Consider the following 19,872-nt stretch of genomic DNA (forward strand, 5'->3'; position numbering starts at 1 on the left):
GCTTTAGATCCCAAAGGATTTATAATGTTATTTAACGTCCACTTGAAACAGCTGAGTGTGGTTTTTCCACAGATTTAGAATGCAGACTATCAATATGCTAATGACACTGCACTCTCACTCTCACATACCTACTCGTTTCTATCAGGTTCAGATTAGGCAGTGCAATACTTAATCAATGGCTGGCTACAGTAATGGTCTGAATAAGGACCAATAAACTGAAGCCTTATCCAGATAAAATGGAGACAAAGTTAGAGGTGGTCCACCTGTCCAGGTAGGTTATCATTACCCAGTTCTGGCATGGTTCACATTCCCCTTAAAGCAAGGCTTGCCAAGTTATAGGCTGCATTCACCATCCACCCCCCATTTTGCAGCCCCATCACATCTCCACATTGCATTTCTGAAATTCAGAGGCCAGATGGCTAATTTTCACTTGTGCAATTTTTATGCTAAAATATAAAGTTAACCTGGATGCGTTGAATACATCCATTTTGATCTTAAATATCTCCCCCCCAACACTTTCAAAACAAAAATAAGATCTACCCATCATGTCACTAGACATGGTATGTGCTACTCAAAAGCTAACGACAACTACTCTCCAGGCCATGAAAGTTGCCTGCTCCTGCCTTAATGGATAGATTCATACTTTGATGGTATTTGTAGATCCATCTTTACAAGGACACAGGACCTCACTAGATGGATAGACTGCGGTTAGTACATCAGCTCTGACCCTAATGGGATAAGTAGCCTGGCTTTAGTCATCCATTTGCCCTGCTATTTCCTGTTTGGACTACTGCAGTGTAATGTACATGGGCCTCTCTTTGAATGTTCCTAAATACAAATCTGGCAGATAGAGAACTAAACGAAATGAGGTGTTATTATACCAGTCTGCCTCCCAGGCAAAGGAAATCTTTAAACAGAGTGTCCTAGATATCAGTGCCCATGGAGTTATTGGCAAAAAAATATATCATAAAGCTAAGAACAGAACCACTTTCCAAACCAAAAAGTACCTGTCAACGAGTTTGATGCAATTCCTAAGGAGGGTCTATCCTAGAGCAAGATTTGAGTTGTTGGATTCCATGGCCAAATATGGGCACTTCCATCACTTGCCATATCATGAGAGGACATGTATATGCGGTGCCCCAGCCATCGAAGATATTGCTCATGTTTTATTGATTGTCAACTGTATGGCCCAATTAAGCTTAGATATTTAAAATCCATACTTGAAAGAACAGCCCTCTGGGACCTGAATTGCAGATTGTCCTGTTTCTTCCTGGGCTCTAACATATACATTGTTAGCAGAACTGCTCAGTTTATAGGCAAGGCAGTTCAGCTAAGAATCCATTAGATTGGGCAGATTGGGGTATCGTGTAAAGGTGGTGTATTTATCTGAATGCTGATTCTTTGTATTTAGCACATACTGTATGTACTTTTATGTACATACTTATACATACATTTATACATACATTTTCTTTTACCTATTTTGAACTGGAAACAGATCTGGTATTTTGCCTTTATCTTATTTTTTTGATACAGTCATAAGACTAATCAATCAATAAACTATCAGCTATACCAGTCCAATCCCCAACGTTGGCTTCTAGTTCATTTCAGAACGGTTTAGAACGTTAGTTTTTCTTTATGAAGGTTTTCATGACATGTGGTATCCCAAGCAGTATTCTTGTTTTGCTTTTTCTTACCTAAACTTTGAGATCATTATCAGGGGTTTGGCATTGCTCCAGGAGCCCTTACGCGCCAGAGAAGGCAAGTGGCAAGTTGGGAGTAAGAGGCCTGTTCAGTAAAAGTCACCCTGGGGATGGAGCACCATCCTCAACAGAGGCTGTCTGTGCCCATGAAACAAAGACCTTTTCGTTCTCTCTTTCGTTTACATTCTTTAGATAGTTCTGTTGTTATGCTGTGTTTTTAAAATTATTTTACATCTACCATTTCTCTGAAGCTTGGGATAGCTGTTCTAGTTTCTGCTGCTTGTAATATATTGTCTTCCTTTATGTTTTGGATTTTCCTTTTGTTTTCGTTATATGTAATAACGAAATAAGTAATACCTTTAAGGTATATTAGTAATACCTTAAAGGTATTACTTATAAGGGGACTAGAAATAAAATGAATAAAGGAAATTCCTGTTTGGGATGTTTACTGTCGGAAAACACAGATACAGGTATGTGAAGTGAGTTGTTTTTCACACAGTTGGGATTTACTATGGTGAGAGTATGTAATTATAAACTGAACCATTAATAAGAACTCCAATACAATGAAAATAGATCTATACTGAATCTAGTGTAACTTTTGGACTGTCTCTTTTGCTGGAGATTGCTTTGATTCTCACTAAGGTCAGCATTTGCAAAGCAAAATCATAAACTCTCTTATAAAGTGTAGGCTACCAGAAGTCAAATGCAAGCTGTGCATACTGACAGTGCCAAATCTTTCGAAGTTGTTTGATAGACCCTCAAAAAGAGCAGATGTTCACGCCTGATCCAAATCAAGTGTAGTCCACAGTGCTGACAATGATGCAGAAGCATTGATCCAACCTGCAAATACAGCAGATGACTTTTCTAACAGTAAGAAAATATGCAGGCTAAGCAAAATCATTTTTAATACTAATAGCAGTGGATGGAATTAGAAAAGTTCGTGGAGAATCAGGCTGTTAACCATGATAGCTATTGATTATCGACAGATTTGCTTCTCAGGATTGGCTGCTCAGGAAGACAAGGGTGGAGGCTCAATAGTGTGGCTCATGTCCTATTTGTGGGATTTACAGAAGCATCTCTATTTGGGCCCTAAGAAGGGTTTTTTCTCTGATCCAACAGGGAATTTCTTCTAGTCATATGAAATAAAGGGGAAATTGATGGATTGGTTGATTGATCAATCAATCATGTGCCTTCAAGTTGTTTTCAGCTCCTCGTGAAGAGGGGGAAATAGTCAACACTTATATGTACATAATATTCCATGAAGATATTTTGGATTTCAACTCATATCAGACCCTACCAGCATGCCCAATGGTAAGGACTGTCCATCAAGTTGGTTCCCCTGGAATAAAATAAACAGTGGAGTTGATGCCTGGGCTAAAGTTAGCAAGAATGAAAACTTACCTGAATTCTTTCCTATTCTAGTCCAATATCCAGTACTGATCAGAAACATATTGAGATTTCCTAATACAAAATAAATTTAACCCCACATCCCTTTTACCTCTCATGGTGTTGGACATTGGTTCTCACCTGAGCACTCCAGTGATTCTGGAACACCCTCAGCCACCTCTGAATTGACGTCATACTGAAGCCAGAAACAATGAGGAGAACTGAAAAATAGCTGATGAGGTGGCTTCATATTCAAGGATTTCCTGATGGGTGACCAAGGAAGAACTGTCCTTCAAGTTTCTTCTCCCTTATCTTAACAGAAGCAGAGCTGCTCCCTTAATTACACGGAGACAAGGTTTCCCTATACATTTGTCAGCTGTAGTGTCCTAGATCTCTCCTTCCTGTGCGGTGATTCCTATTGATTATTTCTTCTACATTGTTACAGGTGGCTTTTCATGCAACAACCTGGAATCAAGTAAGTCATCTTCTCTTGATGCCAAATCAGTACTACAGGATATATGCATGAATTAACCATCAGGTCCTCATTTTTTTAATATACAAGATGTAGCAACTTGGAGCAGACTGGGACTCAAGAAAAAATTAGAAAATGACAATAAATCTCTTGTGGCTATGGGAAGGGTGCAAAAAGCTGAATCAAGGGTCCCAGGTCCCTGGAAACAACCCCCTCCATTTTTACCAAAATGTAATTTTTAATGTGACAGAACAAGGGCATTACAAAATACACAGGGTGTTCTCAACTGTTCGAAGTAATTTAACTTCAGTACAGCACAAGATGTTTTGCATAAATCATGTTTAGTTTTTATTCTACCCAAGATTACTTTGTTCCCTTTAAATTCCCTTGTTTTGGAGTCTAGACTCCAGCATTCCATTCATAGACCAAGCACAGACTTCGCCTGAAATAAAGGGTCCACCCTCTTCTAAACAAGACCCAAAGTCTTCCACCTCTAGAGTTCTCACTGTTCAGGAAACTGGAGTATGTATAACATCACAGTTTTTTGAAGATAGCACATTTATATTTGTGAGGAGACTCCTTCAAAAAAAAAAAAAACCATTATTAACCTTTGGTACCAGTCCATGGCTATTAGCAGTTATGCAAAATCTTGTTTGGATTTTCAGAATAACAAAGGGACTCTGTTGGTGTTCTTTGGGCATGATTTCTTTAAAGTTTCAGATTCAGCCAACAGAGCCTCTGTCCAGTGCCTATTGTGCATTACACACACTAGATGTCACTGCATGCCCTAGAATATGCTCTGTCTTCCATCTCTTCCTTTCCTTTTCTCAGACGAAATGCTGCACAGGAGGTGTGTACAGCTCTGTCACATTATTCTCAGTGGGTTATCTCAGCATTTTAAATGTTTCCCCGTTGTTTAGCACTGCTTTCTGTTTGCTGCGTTTTTGGTTGGGGGGAGACAGATCCCTCCCTCCCTCCCTCCCTCCCTGCCAAGTTCTTGCTACTAAGCCTGCAGTGATCAGCCTGAGAATGTGAGAGATGCCATGAGGAATCCATGAGGAAGAGGAGCTATGCAATTGTCAGAGGAAGGGAGCCAGGCTTCGGTGTCTCTTCCCGTAACTTATCTCAGTGTCTAGATTGCCTCCAGTGATTGAGGTGGCCCACAGGTTGATAAAGAAATAAACAAAATAAAGCATTTGCTTGTCTTGCAGGATTTTTTTGGTTTAAACAGATATCATTTTCTCCTCTCAGCTAAGTGGGAAATACATGCCACTAGAAGCTCATCCCTAGCGATGCTTGATTAAATTACCCCTCATATCACTACAGTGTGGAGGATGGCAGGCGGGAATCTAAAATGTTTTGAGTATAGAGGAATATGGAGATAACCTTGAGGAACACATGCAGATGCTGTTAAGGGAGGAAGAATGCCAACTGAGTCCTGGGGAAGGGGAAAGCAGGAGGAAAAAAAATACCCCTGCCTTGTGTATAATAGGGGCAAAGGGGAACTCTGGCAGGCTTTCAAGTTTCTGATTTTATTTATTTATTTGTCTGTCTGTCTGTCTGTCTGTCAAATTTTACCACTGCCCATCTCCCCCCTAAGGATATACTGTACAACAGTGTTTTTCAAACTTGGCAACTTTAAGATACGTGGACTTCAACTCCCAGAATTCCCCAGCCAGCATAAAGTTGCATTCATGGGGTCCTTGCGGTGTCTAAACCTGGCCTACCTTGCAGGGCTGACATTGAGGGACTTTTTCACCAGCCTTAGGCTACTGCACATTTCAGCCTGAGTTACCTTTGTCCTAAAGCAGGGTGGACTACATTTTTGGCCCCAAGAGCAAGATTTGTATGCACCTGCAGAAATGTATCCCATACGTACACAAATACCCCTATGCACACACATGTTTACACATACACAATGCCTCTGCTCTCCCTACTTCTACAACCAGTGTTAGCTGCACTGTGATTTCTAAGAAAAGATGAGGCAAAAGCTGTCACACTGCAACCCAGCACGTGCAAGAGTCAAGGATCCTGGAGCTGGATGACAGTCCAGCTTCCAATGGAGAAAACCTGGAATCTGGAAGCCTTAGAACAGCGGCAGGGAGCTTCAGTCAGCCTGTGGGCCACAAGGAAGCTTGTCTGGCATGCAGAGGGCTGCATTCCCAAAATGGGAAGCGCCACATTTTTATTGTATTATTCTGCTCTCTTCAACACTTAAAAGTTTATTATTTCCTATGTTTCTATTTATTATTTTAAACATTGACTTTATTCTTTTTTTTTATTTCTATTTTTAAAACAGACTCCAAAAAGTGAAACTGAAGCCTTTTTCTGACACCAGTAGAGGGCCCTGTGGCTCTGAGGGTCATTTTTCAGTATATACTGCCCTCTGTTGGTGAAAAGGGGGAAATTGCTACAACAAATGAGCTTCAGATGTACGGTAGAATCTCAGACTGGAAAGCTTACTGTGGGGGGCCCTCATCTGGGCCTCATGACCTCCCCCCTTAAAAGAGGCTTATATAGCTTTTACAGATGTTGTAATTGCTACTGACCAGTAGGAGGCACTATGTAACTGGTTTCATCTTCATGGAGACTTATCAGGCATAGGTAGTGTCCATATGTCCAAACTCTTACAAGCTTTGAACTCATGTACCTTTGCATTAGGCGACAATCCTATGTGTTAAGTTTTAGAGCTATCTTGGCCTGTCTGTCACTAACTTGTGAGAAGGGATGTTTATAGCTGCTACAATGCCTGATGAGTCTCAATAAAGACAAAACTGGCTGATTAGTGCCTCCCAATGGTCAGTAGCAATTATAACCTCTGTAAAAGGGGAAATGTTGTTTTGAGGGGGAAACAGATGGAAGAAACCATTTCTATCTTAATTCCTTCCAGGAAAAAGAAATAGCTGCAAGTTTTGCACAGAATATTGGAATCTGGAGGGAAAGTGGGGCAATGGGAGGCCTGTAGGCAGGCTCAAAAGCTACCTGGGAAACAGCGCAGGGCTGCCCAAGGCATTTAAGGTGGCTGCAGATGGCAAAAGCATTACTGAGTGCTACAAGAACAAATGCAGGCAGGTACAGAAAGTTGGAGGGGTGGGGTGGGGAATCAAAAAAGGATGGTCAAGATGTTCACAGAGTGTAGGGGAGGGAAGGGATGGCAGATGGAGCAGCAAGGAGTGGGCAGAGAAAACAGTGGCCTCCAAGGGGGTTGGACTAGAAAACCTCCAAGGTTCCTTCCAACCCTCTGATTCTATGATTCAGAGAAGATTGTTGGGGGTGAGAGTTAAGAGGCATCATAAGTTGCACCCCAAATGTGGCCCATGGGCCACACTTAAAGCTAGGTCTTGCAGCAAACTCCTGGTAACAGTAGCAAATGGAGTTGTTAGACCAAAGAGCCCTGAGTACCACATTCTGGCAATCTGGTCATCCATACCTATTTTCAACCTGACCTTCCCCAAGATGTTTTAGCTAGGTTATTTTTACCATTACCTCAAGTCTTCTATCATAAAGATTCCAGCATAACCCTTAAAGATCAAGATGCTGTTTGGATTGAGTACTGGGTTCTGCCTCCATCCTGGATCTAATGGATCTAAGACTGATCTTAGAAAACCTGTTCTAGAGAAGCAGAAAAGGCCTTGCCCATCTTGAGGTCTTGCTGCAGTGCTTTGCACAGAATCTTGAAATAAGTTCATTAATTTGTAAAGGATGCTTAGCACGCAGCTCATGTAACTTTGCACATTGTGATTTTCATTCAACTCTCATTCTTTCAAATTCAAAAACTGTCCCAAGCATAATGCCAAATTTCAGTCTGACATTTTGGAGATGTGTTGTTTTTACAGAGAGAAATTGTCGAAGAAGAAAGTTAATGCATCACTTTATTTAGCTAATGAGACAGATCCTACAGGTCCATGTCCATGAAACCACCAGATACTGAGCTTGACTTAGTGTATACAGCAGCTATGTTATGATGTTATGTCAGTATCCTTTTATTAAACTATTGCTGATAGCACCATATAGGCTAATATTTTTGAAAGATCCTGATGCTGGTTTTACTTTGCAATAATAAAGTTGTATGTATTTCTTGCAGTAAGCAGCACACATGATTCAAGACACGTCTCCTTGAATTCCTAACACTCTAAAACAAGGTTTGCGGAGTGACTGTGTTCAGTAGAAAAACACTGAAATAAGATAGAAGTCATTTGATGCTGATGTTTCCTTTTCCTTGCCATTTTTCCTTTGGATGAACTGGCTCCAGAAAATACTTATTTTCCCAGTCCTCTCCCTATTTAATTCAATTTCTGGCCTTTAATTCATCATGCTTTTTGTTTAGAAACTTCACACGCTGCTCTCACTAAAGTTATCTTGCTGCAGATGGGTAGAGCAGGTGTTATTTGAAACACATGGGACCATCTGGCACCTGACTTTACAACCAGCTAACTAAATGAATGGGAGAAAATGTTTAGATCCAGTTACATCCTGTTGGATATTTTCTCCTTGCTTTCCATTTGCATCACGTCTCCAAATTAGAAGGTGAATCAAAAATCACATCAGGTGATTTATGACCTGAACTACTGGTGCAAGCTGTTAATAATCATAGACTATTCATAGGATGATTTTTCTCAATTTGTACCTTTCTCTTAAGGTATGTGAACCTCCAATTTTTTATACAACTTGAGCCAATGCTTGTCTTTAGTCATAAACCAGTACATTTTTTTTAATCACTGGATCTCCCTGGTTTTTTAAAAAATAAATTCATCATTACAATCCCACCCCAATGTTTTTGAGCCCACTTTCTCACAAGCCATCTAGTTGATAAACAAGACTAATTAATGGCCATTAAGATTTCACTGTAAGAATCCTTGGCATTTTATATGTGTATTGGGAGAAATGTATATATCTTAACAGATGTAACTTACCATGTTTGCTAATTAGAATAAATTAAAAGAATAATCACTGTGTAATTCTTTTGTTTTCTCAGCAGATGGTAGCAGTTGGGTTTTTCTGATCTCAGCAGCTAAGCAGGAGTTGGCCTGATCTGGATTTGGATGGGAGACCACTTGGGTATAACAAGGTTGTAAGCTAAACTGGGAAGTAACAGTATCAAAATGAATAAATAAGCAAACAAACAACCAGATGAAGGCAATGAAAAATTACTTCCTTAGCATTGCCAAGAAAATGGTATGATTGTGTCCATGTAGTCACCAGTAGTCAAGCTCTGCATAAGCTTAGGAGCCAGCTGTTAGAATATGCCTTTGAGCTTAATGTTAATTTTTTTAAAGGTTATTTATTACAGCTTCCTTGTAGAGGAATCAAGTTCAAAGACAACTTTGCATACTACTGTGTGAATTAAATCTTTAAAAGGTAAAGGTTTCCCTTGACATTAAGTCCAGTTATGTCCGACTCTAGGGGGCGGTGCTCATCTCCGTTTCAAAGCCGAAGAGCCGGCGTTTGTCCATAGACACTTCCGTGGTCATGTGGCCGGCATGACTAAATGGAACGCCGTTACCTGCCTGCCGAAGCGGTACCTATTAATCTACTCACATTTGCATGTTTTCGAACTAATAAGTTGGCAGGAGCTGGGACTAGCCACGGGAGCTCACCCGTCACGCAGATTCGAACCGCTGACCTTCCGATCATACTAGATAAAAAATGGTTCCAGAAACTTACCTGCTTCTGCCAGTAGAGCTTTATCTTTTAAAATCTAACTTGGATTTTTGTATTTTATTTTTCCTATTTTTAAAATCTTATTTTGTTGCTCAGTATGTGTCCTTTTCCTGTATAAGCATGTACTTCTGATTCCTTTGGCCAAATTTTGATTTATTGATATGTGAATATGTACTTCTGTTAGACTGTCTTCTGCTGGATCCAAATTCTAAATGTTATTGACACGCTATGGACCCGTTTTCTGCCAAGATGCTGCATTTGAGAGCAGAAAGTCAGGGGTTATTCCTTAATAGACTCCCCCCCCCCATTTTATAAAAGGGGGAGCGTTAGTCCAACCTATCTTAGTTTTGGTCAGTAGAGAATTAGTTGAAATAGTAATTCTGAATTACAGAACTTTATGCAGCCTGAAGCACACAAATAACAGAAGTCAGATCAAGCAGAAAGCCAGTGGTACCTCGCTTCGAATAACCCATGTATTGTCCTTAAAGTGTGCCCTATCAACCTTTGGGGAGCACTGCGTAATTGTTGATTAAACTGAAATTAAAATCATCACGATAGTTAGGTGTATCAAACATTTTCATTTTGCTTCCATTTAAAAAAAAAAATCCAAACTAATATACAACTAAAAAGAAAATCAGCCAATGAGCCCCAGATTTGGAGAGTGCGCCACAGTCTGCCTCACTTGGCTGCCCCACCGCCTCCTTCTGCCCCGCCCAGCACCCCCTCGCGAGGCGGAGCGACGAGGCGCGTGTCTGCCCGCCGGTTCTTTTCCAGGCCACGCTGCCGGGGGGCGGGCGGCGGGCGGCGGGCGAGAACTGTTTGTACCCGCCCGTCTCCCGTTGTATCAAAAGAGCCGCTCCGAGGCGCGGGGCTGGCGGCGTCCCTCTCCTTCTCGCTGCCGGTCGGCGCTCCGCTCAGTCGCTGGTCTTCCACTTTTGCTAGCCCGCTCGGCGCCTCGCGGCAGGGACGGCTTCTCGACCTGGACGGGCTCCTTCCTTGCAGCGGCAGCTCTTCTCGCGGAGAAGCGGACCGGCGAGGTCCCCAGCAGGAGCCCGCAATCCAGGCGAGGGAGCGCGCCGCCTGCCTGGGACGCCCAGCCGCCGGCCGTTGCGCGCCACAGGTTGTCCTCCTGGGGCCACCCCTGCAGCTGCCGCATGAGGTTCGCTGAGCGGAGAGCACATCTTCGGGGAAGCCGCGCCGCTCTCTCGCTCCGCCGCCAGTGCCTGCAGCCCCGTCTCCCTCCCGCCGGGGCCATGAACTTCTCGCTGGGCAATCAGACCGAGGCGCTGGGGCTGCTGCTGGCCAACAGCACTGACTCTCTGGAGCGAGCGCTCCAGTCCTTCACGCCGAAGTCCGTGGTGACCGACGACGGCTTCGTGGTGGCCACGCCGGACGAGAGGAGCCTGTACATCATGCGGGTGGTGCAGATCGCCGTCATGTGCGTCCTGTCCCTCACCGTCGTGTTCGGCATCTTCTTCCTCGGCTGCAACCTGCTCATCAAGTCCGAAGGCATGATCAACTTCCTGGTGAAGGATCGGAGGCCGTCCAAGGAGGTGGAGACGGTGGCGGTGGGCCCTTACTGACCGCGGTGCCGCCCAGGAGCCCGCTTGGCCACTCCAGCCGCGGCGGGGACTCGGAAGCGACCTTTTGCTGTTGCCTTTCCCGGAAGGCAGTTCCGGCCGTGGAAGCAATTCCTGGCGGGCGAGGGAGAAGCAAGCCTCTTTCCCGACGGGCCGGGCATGATAGTAGCGGGGAGTCAAGGGAACTCAGTCCGAAGCCAGCTGGGATGACTTTTGACTGGACGTGGGGGGAGGGAGGTGAAGTCGCCGCGGTTTTACTTCCCTCGACCTCTGGGCAGGTGGGGGAAGAGCCCCAACCTCGTCGGGCAGTGAGGAGAGTGGGGTCGTGCGCAGGAGCAGGGCTGAAGTGGCAGAGAGGCAGCGATGGGAAGCCCTTGGTGTTCTGTATATAACAGTGTAAATGCCACCGGCTGAACGATTCCAGCTTCGATGCTTTGTTTTAAGGGGAGGGAGCAAATTGATCTTGAGGCTGATTGTAAAAATCTTATGCTCTCTTTTAAGATATTTTCCTTCCAGATTTGAGTAGGGAGGATCAGCACATCCTATGTGAGAGGTTGACTCTGGTGCTTTTGGGGTGGGGTGTCTGTTCGATTCACTTTTGGTTTGATTGTCTGCAACAGAAACTCCTGTGCTGATGTGTGAAGGGGGGGTTTCAAGTCATCTACTTTCTGCTGTAAACTCTCCTTTTTAAAATTGTAGCCTCCTGTTTGTATTTTGTACCTATCACTTCTTGCGCAGCTTGTCCATGGCTAAAAAGCCAGTGTGTTTGACCACTGCACTCATGGCTTTAGAAATTGCATTGGTTTATACAAACGAAAGGCAGGGGGAAAAAGTGTTTTAATTGTGTGGTTTTTTCTATTTAATTTCCTTTAATAAAATCTGCCTGAGTCTTCTCATCCAGGTCTCCTGCAGCAGTTTTCCACTGAAGTTCAGGGAAGCTGTGATCAGCATTGGAAAGATGGAGGGACACATGGGGTTGCTTACTGTCCAGCAGATTAAGCCCAAGGACAAGGAGATGGGAGGGAAAGGGTTAAGAGCAGGAAGAAACTGAGAGAACAGAGGGTCCCTGAGATACTACAGGACCTGTGTTTTGCTTAACAACAGCAACAAAAGAGTCCCCCTTTTGGGGGGAGATGGGCGGTAATAGGCATTTGAAAAATAAATAAATAAACAAACAACAACAAAACGTCAAGATTCAGATGCTGCTCCTTCTTCATGTTCCTTATGAGGTATGGATTCAAGAGGAAAGATCTGTGGAGTGATAAGGTTTCAATCATGGAGGTGATCCATATGGGAATACTATGCAATTATTACTAAGGGAAGATAAAGAACAGCAATTTTTCTGTGAGTGCAGTTATTTATAGACAGGAAACCAATGAGAGAGAAGTATTAATTGAATCAGATTTGGCTCATTGATTGAACCAGCAATCTGCAACAAGCCAAAAGCTGTCTCTTATCAGCTTCAGTCTTCTTTCCACTTGTGGAATAAGAGAGAGGCATAGGAAGGCACTGAATATCCTTTCTTTTAGATTCAAATTTATAAATAGGGTAACTTCCTTAAAGAGAATGGTGTTCCAAGTTAGAAATATTTAACAAAAATCCATCCACTTTGCTTTCTAGCAGTCCCAGATTACATTCCATGGCTTCTTCCCTTAATATTTTAATTAAAGAAATTACGATTCATTCCTGTAACATAACATGCAATTATTCTAGAACTGTATTTTAATGAGGCTAGTTAAAACTGGTACATTTTTTTAAGAGGGGAAAAAAACCATAGCTGTCCTCCCTTTCCATCTTCTCTTTTTGTAAAAGGAAGAATATAGATTGCGTAAAATACAACGTATGCCACAATAAAGTTGAGCTGTTACTATGTTCGTGGAAAGCAGTGATCTAAAGCAGCCTTCTCCACTTCGGTGCCCTCTGGGTATCCTGAATACAATCCCTATCATCCCCTGCCAGAGCAACTAGTAGAACACCGCTGGGGAGGGGCTGAGCTAAAGCAAAAAGGAGAGAGGCGGTTCAAAGTGTTTGTATGTACATAAGGCATGGAAGACAACTGCCAGGTGTAGCTTATGTGTGAAATATGCAGGAGAGGGGCGATTATCATAGAAACGTAACAGCTAAGGAAGCAGAAGAAGGACAACAAAAAACTAACTAGATGTGTTAGAAATGGAAAGGAATAGTGGTATAGAAAAGGAAAATTGCATTAAAGTCCAGTCAAGGTAAGTGATCTCCTCCCCCCCCCCCCCCCCCGCGCCCCCTTCAAACTCATAGCCTGGGTCTTGAGCTGGATGCAGCCAGTGGGGCAAAGGAAAGCAAATCTAAATTAATCAGTGGCCTTTTATGAGCCACAAAGCCTGAAGTTAGCAAATGGTGTTTTGAACTGAGCAGTACCCTTTGCCTCTTCCATTTATAAAGGAATAAAGGGAACCTATTTCTTGCTCACAGAGAAGCATACTTTTTATTCATTCTTCATGGACTCTGAGCAAAAAAGAGCAAAAAAAAGAAAACACGGAAGAAACAATGGGCAAAGATGGAATGGTTGAAAATGGTTGGAAAATACCTGTAAAATTCCACCAATGAGCTGATTGGCTGACTGTGCAAGAGAGCGTCTCTGGAGACACTCCTAATTTCAGATGGGGAAGGAGCAGCCAGTGATGGGGGGCAGCACTGCATTTCGACCCAGGTGTCTTTTGCAATACGCCACACATCCATGGGCTCAGGAGCATGCTAGGTCTGCCAAACTGACCAAAGCTTTGCCTCTTTCTTACGTGTGCAATGCCCCGAAGCTTGCTTGCTCACACTGCAGTATCATTTGCATTAACATATTAAGTGAAATAAAACAACAATTGAACAAAAATAATGTTTTTTTAAAAATTACAGTAATTAAAAAAACAAGCCCCTGAAAGACAAGAGCATGCTTAGCTGCCCTATAAGAGGTGCACCAAGATGGATCTGTGTGGTCTTTCATTCCAATCCCTTGGGTCAAACTGTTGCACTTTGGGTATTGGTAGCAATGAACCCAGGCACATACTGAGGGGGCATTTTGCAAGATACCTTTTTATTATGTAAAAACTGATTTTAAAAATCAGTTTATTAACCCAGGAAAGATTGGCCCTTTTTTTTTCCTCAACCAGAAAAAAAAAGGGATTCCTGCTCGAGATTTGATAATAATTTCATGCTGCCAGCTCCAGTTACCATCCTGGCAACCACATAAATTAAGCTATACAGTGTGCAGAATTCCCTGGAGAAGGGAGCAGCAAGGGACGAAGGTTCAGTCACAGTAATTGCCATATGCTGTATCCTATCTAACACCTCCAGTGGACCGGGTGTTTTCCTTTGTTTGGAAAATAACAGAAGCTTTCCAATTTAACCTGTGCACTTCGGTATTTATTTATTAAAGTATTGAAACTTCCCATAAATATTTTAGTCATCTTTCCGTGTACTATTATACCCTTACTGCAGAAGTGACCACATGGCTTAGATGAGATTTAAACAAAGGACAAAGCTCCCTGGGAGACAAATCAACTCTGGATTCCAATCAGTTAAAGCTTCAATCCATTGTTATTCAAGATGTGCATCCGGTGACAAAACATGAAATTCTATCTTCTTGCATTTTAAGGCAAGGCCATAGCATTCTGGACCAACTATATTTTCCAAATGCTTTTGAGAAAGAGGTCTCAACAGAGCTCACTGCAGAAATCAGAATTATAATCTTATTTCTTGTTCAGGACAGTTAAAATTAACACAGCTCCATTATGGAAGCAGATACACTCATTTCTTTTCTGGGCCTCTTCAAACTGCTGACAAGTCAAATCAAATTTTATTATTGCGATCAAAGATCAGCATGTCAAAATAAAATAAACCAATAAAAAGAAAATATAAAATTAATACAATAGAATTAGTGTTGAAGTCCGGACTTACAGATGTGTCACATTTGTACCAGGAGAGCTGTGTTTCCACACAAAATTTGGCTATTGTGTTGCTGGTAGCCAAGCTGTTGGAAAGAAGTGTGCCCAAAGAAGAAGATGGGTGTAATATACATCTGTTTTTGTGACCTAGTATATAGTCCTTACACAGATCCCTGTAAAAATTACACTGAAGCAGTATATGATGGATGGTTTCTATTTCTCCCGAGCTACGTGGGCAGGTGCATTCAGTTATGGGGCCTTGGAGAATCTACCTGTAGTGAAGCCAGTGGAAGCACATGGTGCCTAACTAAAAATCTCCTTCCTTCACGTAGGGGTGGTTGACGTGTATAAACAGCTTGCAGGTTGCCATGTGCCTTTTGCCATCGGAGCTCTGTTCCAGGACAGGGTCCTAATTTTAGTCTCACATTCAGTATCATTCAAGCTTTGAAGGGCTGTCCTTTTACCTGATCAAACCAGATGGTACAAGCAAGTCTATGGTGAGCCCAGAGCACTCTAGTTTCTGATTCATTGTTAATATTCATGGTGAGAAGTGGTCACCCTTCAGAATTAGTGGAACTAAGCCATTAGGGAAGAACGTTGTCTTCAATCAGTGTGTTGTGTCTAACCGCCATGCCCTTCTGTGTGGGGCATGCCTGTCTCAAGCCTAGGTTCCGCATGGGGACTCACCAGTACAGCCCTTAGAAGTTTTGCTTGTACAGCCTCAAGAATATTTTTCTTCCGATAAAGTCCTGCCTGGGCTTCCTATAACATGTGGTCAAAGCTTTTAGCCTGAAACAGTTTTAGGTCATTTAAAGTTTTAATTCCCTTCCTTCGGTATAGAAGAACCTCCTAATAGCCACTGAAGATCTTGAAGCTATTTGGGCAATGTGTTTCTGGTGGGCATGGAAAACCACTCCCAAAATATTTAAAAGGAAGTGGCTGTTCTATTTTGTTTCTATTTATTATCCAACTGCACTGCTTTGGTTTTCTTGAGAATACCAGGACTATACATTTTTGGTAATTTATAGTCAGCATGTTTACCGTAGTTTGCTGAACTGAATTATGGCTTTCAAATATTAATATCCATCTTCTCCCATGTAAACCTGGCAGGATCTCCCTGCTTATGTCCCATTATTCCCTGAAAAAATATACCTTGTTTGGGGCAAAACGTTGATGATTTCTCTGCATAAAAGCCAATTTTATCCTCATCTCTATAACCTTCCATAAGTAGTCTAAAGTCTAGTTTAGGAAGACTTTTTAGTAATAAATGGATCTTAATTTATTTACATTATTTTATGATTGCCTTCAGCTGGTATTGGTTTTTTTCCATTACTGTTTCAGTGATTCATATTGTAATTGTTATCAAAACAGATTTTAAAATTGTTGTTAATTGTACCAATTCTAGCTGAGCTGTCTCTTCTCCCTTTCCTAGAATCGATGCTGTTTGTTCATTCAGTCGTTATTACAGAGGTTTCAGACAATTCCACTTTTAATGTATTTCTTTCTGATGCGTTTTGCTGTCCTTTACAAATTCAGTTGGTCACCTTTTTGCAAATGCAACTTTAGTACCAGTCTGTCCTATGTAAAGTGCTGCTGAGGTCTTTCAACAGGAGTGAATTTCACCTTCATGTCTTGCTGCCCAGTGCTTTGCTCCAGAGCTGTGGCCCTGCAAGAATCATGCTAATGCAGCAAATTGTAAGGATGCAGAAATGTATTCTTTATAGGATCACCATTCATTCAGCTACATTATCCAAGGTGATAGGAGCTGGTAAATATGAGTCAGTTCTCCAGCAACACTTTCCCTTTAAGCTTTTCCTTGAATTACGACTCTGCCCTTTCAGGACTAAGCCAAACAATTTAAGCAGGTTACATAATCACTTCAGATTTGGGAATTCACATGGGGTCCAGACATCACTATCATTCCTTTTTAACCTTCCTGTGTTTATCTCCATTTCTGTCTGATAAACATAGATAGAACAGTCTTGTATTCATTTCAATTGGTACAACCAACAAATATCTATCTGGATATAAAGTTTAAAAAGTGTTTACTATTAAGACAAATATTTACACCAGTTCAACAGAAAAACAGCTCTCAAATCTCCTATTAATGACTCCTCCAGACATACCAAATTCAGCTCTTAAATCATTCCTCACTGAGCTTGGTTTCCAGTCCACAAAGAAACTAGATATCCCTGAGTCAGAGCCTAGCCCTACTCATTATCTGCTACTGTTTGCTGTGCATGTAATGAGAGGCATGTGCAGGGGGGCCAAGGGAGGCAAGCAATTAAACATGCATCACAATGTTGTGACACAAACTCCACTTCTAATGTGCTTGTGCCTGATGTTGCAATGTGAGTACAAAAAACAAAAAGGTGGAGCTTGCCGTATGATGTAATGTTTCATTATTTTCTCATCGTCATGGTTAGGAATGGATACCCATGCACAAAATGCCTTGGGGTGGAAGAACATTCAGTCTTGTGAAAGCTTATTTGCAATTTGCAGCAGTAAAATTCAGGTACTGGTTGCTATCCCAGTTATAATTAAGTCCTAGTCCAGGTGTGGGAAAAATGAATGACAGATGAACATGTAAAGCAACTTCACAAATTCCCTTGAAGGGACAGAAGAGAGAGAACTGATCTGCTGTCGATTTCTGTGTGATTTATGGGAGTTGTTTAAAAACAGCAATAGCCTAACTGACCCTAAATGCTAGATTTGGCTGTGGAAAGTTGGTTTGTTCTCTTCACTCCTGGTATTTGGACCAAATTCCTGACACAAACTTTTTTTTTATTTTCATGTTTATGCCATTTCCCCAGGCTATAGGTGACATAGCTTGTGGTGCCAATAAACAAACCAAATAGATTTAGCCTGGTGCCTGCCTTGCCTTCTCCACTGTATAGGCAACCTGGTTTCACTTGATTATTTTTAATATTCACAAAACAAGGCACTCTATGGTTTAACCAATGAAAATTAAAGGAAAATGGAGCTGATATGAGCCCTTGAACATCAATATTTGTCCTAGGAAATGTGATTAGAGAAAATGTACTTTTTTAGCTAAGAGGAAAGCAAAAAATTAGGGCAGGCATTTTTGCTGCAGGAAAGCAGTTAAATCCATTGTCCTCTGAATACAGTAGACCTCCCTACTCCTATGAGAAATGTGCTGTGAGTCTAAATTAGCCACCACAAACATCTTACATGACATTGCAAAAAAGTGCCCCCCAAACCTTAGAACCTTTTCCCGTAACTTCTTCATAGTTGGGAAAGCAGTAACAACTTCAGGAAACCATCATTCTTCGATGCAGAAAGTTCAATTCTTTTGAACTACGATTAGTCACAAGCTGTTTTGAAGCCTCTGCTCCAGAGGAGGACTGGAGTGAATAGGCTTGATTAGCAAAGAGAACATGTTGTATTTATGCAATATCTGGGATTTGGCCTCATTAAACTGTCTTAGTGAGATATAACAAGCTGCTAAACAGGAATGTTATTATCTGCTAACCTGCAACATTCTGCAGTGCTGGAGCAGCTGCAAACATGCCAGTTTAAAAAAACAGAGAAGATGATTCAAAGGTCAGTTTCATATTTCAAAGCTGTAGGCCTAGATGAACACCCACATATTTTCTTTATATGGTCAGATATTCCAGAACAATTTTGGACACACACACTAGTCATACTGTCTCCAGGGTGTTAAGGGTTGACTATATGGTTGCTTCTCAGTTGAGCAACCAAACCCAAAAGCATGGATGATAGCCCTAGAGAGGATCAAATCTTTTGACCCATGGGCAAAATATGAAATTTTAAAATCGTGTCCTGGGTACCTCCACAAAATTAGGGTTACCAGATATCCGAACAGGCAAAGGAGGACACGGACAATTGGAAAGGAGGCCAAACGGGTGAAAAGGAGAACACACTAACTGTAACTTTCTTGGCATCTACAACAAAAAATATGGTGAAAAACTGCCAAAAAATGTAAATAGGCCTACATGGATATTAAATTACTTTTTCTAGCATTAGAAAGACTGGTTTTTCAATCACATTATTTTTCCAACAAATCTTTATTTTCAAGAACATATGCTATAATATAGAATCGACGACAACATGCTTTTCAAATTTCACCATAGAAATGTATGAGGTGCCATGTGATCTACAGACTATAGTGATCATGGATTTGAAGGGGCTGGATTGAAGTCAATTGCTGGAATCAGGAAATAAATTAAATAACATAAATCTAGGCTGCCGAGTCTGTCAACAGATGAGGAAAAGAAAAAAGCAGACAATTAGGTCACAATACACAAACGTTTGAATGACTATTGTTGTGAAAACAGTCCAAAAACACCCACAAGACACTCAGAAAACCAGAAAATACAGTATTTGATTTCAAGGCTATACCTGCTGGATGGAGGACACAAGGACAAAAAGAAGAATGCCTGTAACCCTACACAAAATAGCTGTTGTAGAAATTGGGCTGTTCAAAATATCTCGGAATCCCTCTCTTGCCACCATGTTGGGCTGGTTTTTTTTTTCCTTTCTTTCTCTGCTTTTCTCCCCCTCCACATCCCAAAAGTGTTTGGTTGCCTCCTGTCCTTGCCTTTCTTCTCCTTCCCTTCCCATCATATTATCATATTGTTTTGTTATTTCTCATAGCCACGTGAAGAATCCCTAACATCCACCGTGTCCCATCTTTTGAGATTTCATGACGGTCACAAAATCTCATGGAATCTCACAAGCAACACACAATCTTGCAAAATATTGCAATAGGGCACAAACTTTCATTGGCTGTCTTGGTTGCTGCAAATTTTCATAAGGTAACTGCTCAAAATTATAAGGAAATGGAACGGGGGTGGGGGTGACAGGGCCACAAGAAAGTGTGCTGGAATGCCTCTGGGGTTGCCATGGTACCTGCCCTATTGGCGATTGTGATATGTTGCAGTGAAAATGTTATTGTAGTGTGTCAAGCAAAGAGACAAATCTTTCTTTTTTCATCTGGTTTGATTGTTAATAAATATTGATGGCTAATATATTGACAGGTAGCAAAATATATTAACTGAATGATCTGGAGAGTTGGCCACAGCCCTTGCTGACTTCGCAGTTACGAAGGTCACTGGGAGGTGGGCAGCATATGAATTTATTATTATTATTATTATTATCATTATATAAAATGTAAGGAT

At 41.7% G+C, this 19,872-nt stretch overlaps 1 protein-coding gene across 1 annotated transcript; it reads left to right on the top strand.

Annotated features, from left to right (window-relative positions):
* The first annotated feature begins 10,018 nt into the window (after positions 1-10,018).
* Positions 10,019-11,116, top strand: RPRM (reprimo, TP53 dependent G2 arrest mediator homolog). Its single transcript, XM_063292279.1, has one exon. It carries the CDS (start codon positions 10,374-10,376, stop codon positions 10,800-10,802), a length of 429 nt encoding a protein of 142 aa, XP_063148349.1. The 5' UTR covers positions 10,019-10,373; the 3' UTR covers positions 10,803-11,116.
* Positions 11,117-19,872: the final 8,756 nt, after the last annotated feature.

Source organism: Candoia aspera, chromosome 1 (genome assembly GCF_035149785.1).
Source record: "Candoia aspera isolate rCanAsp1 chromosome 1, rCanAsp1.hap2, whole genome shotgun sequence".
Taxonomy (NCBI): domain Eukaryota; kingdom Metazoa; phylum Chordata; class Lepidosauria; order Squamata; family Boidae; genus Candoia; species Candoia aspera.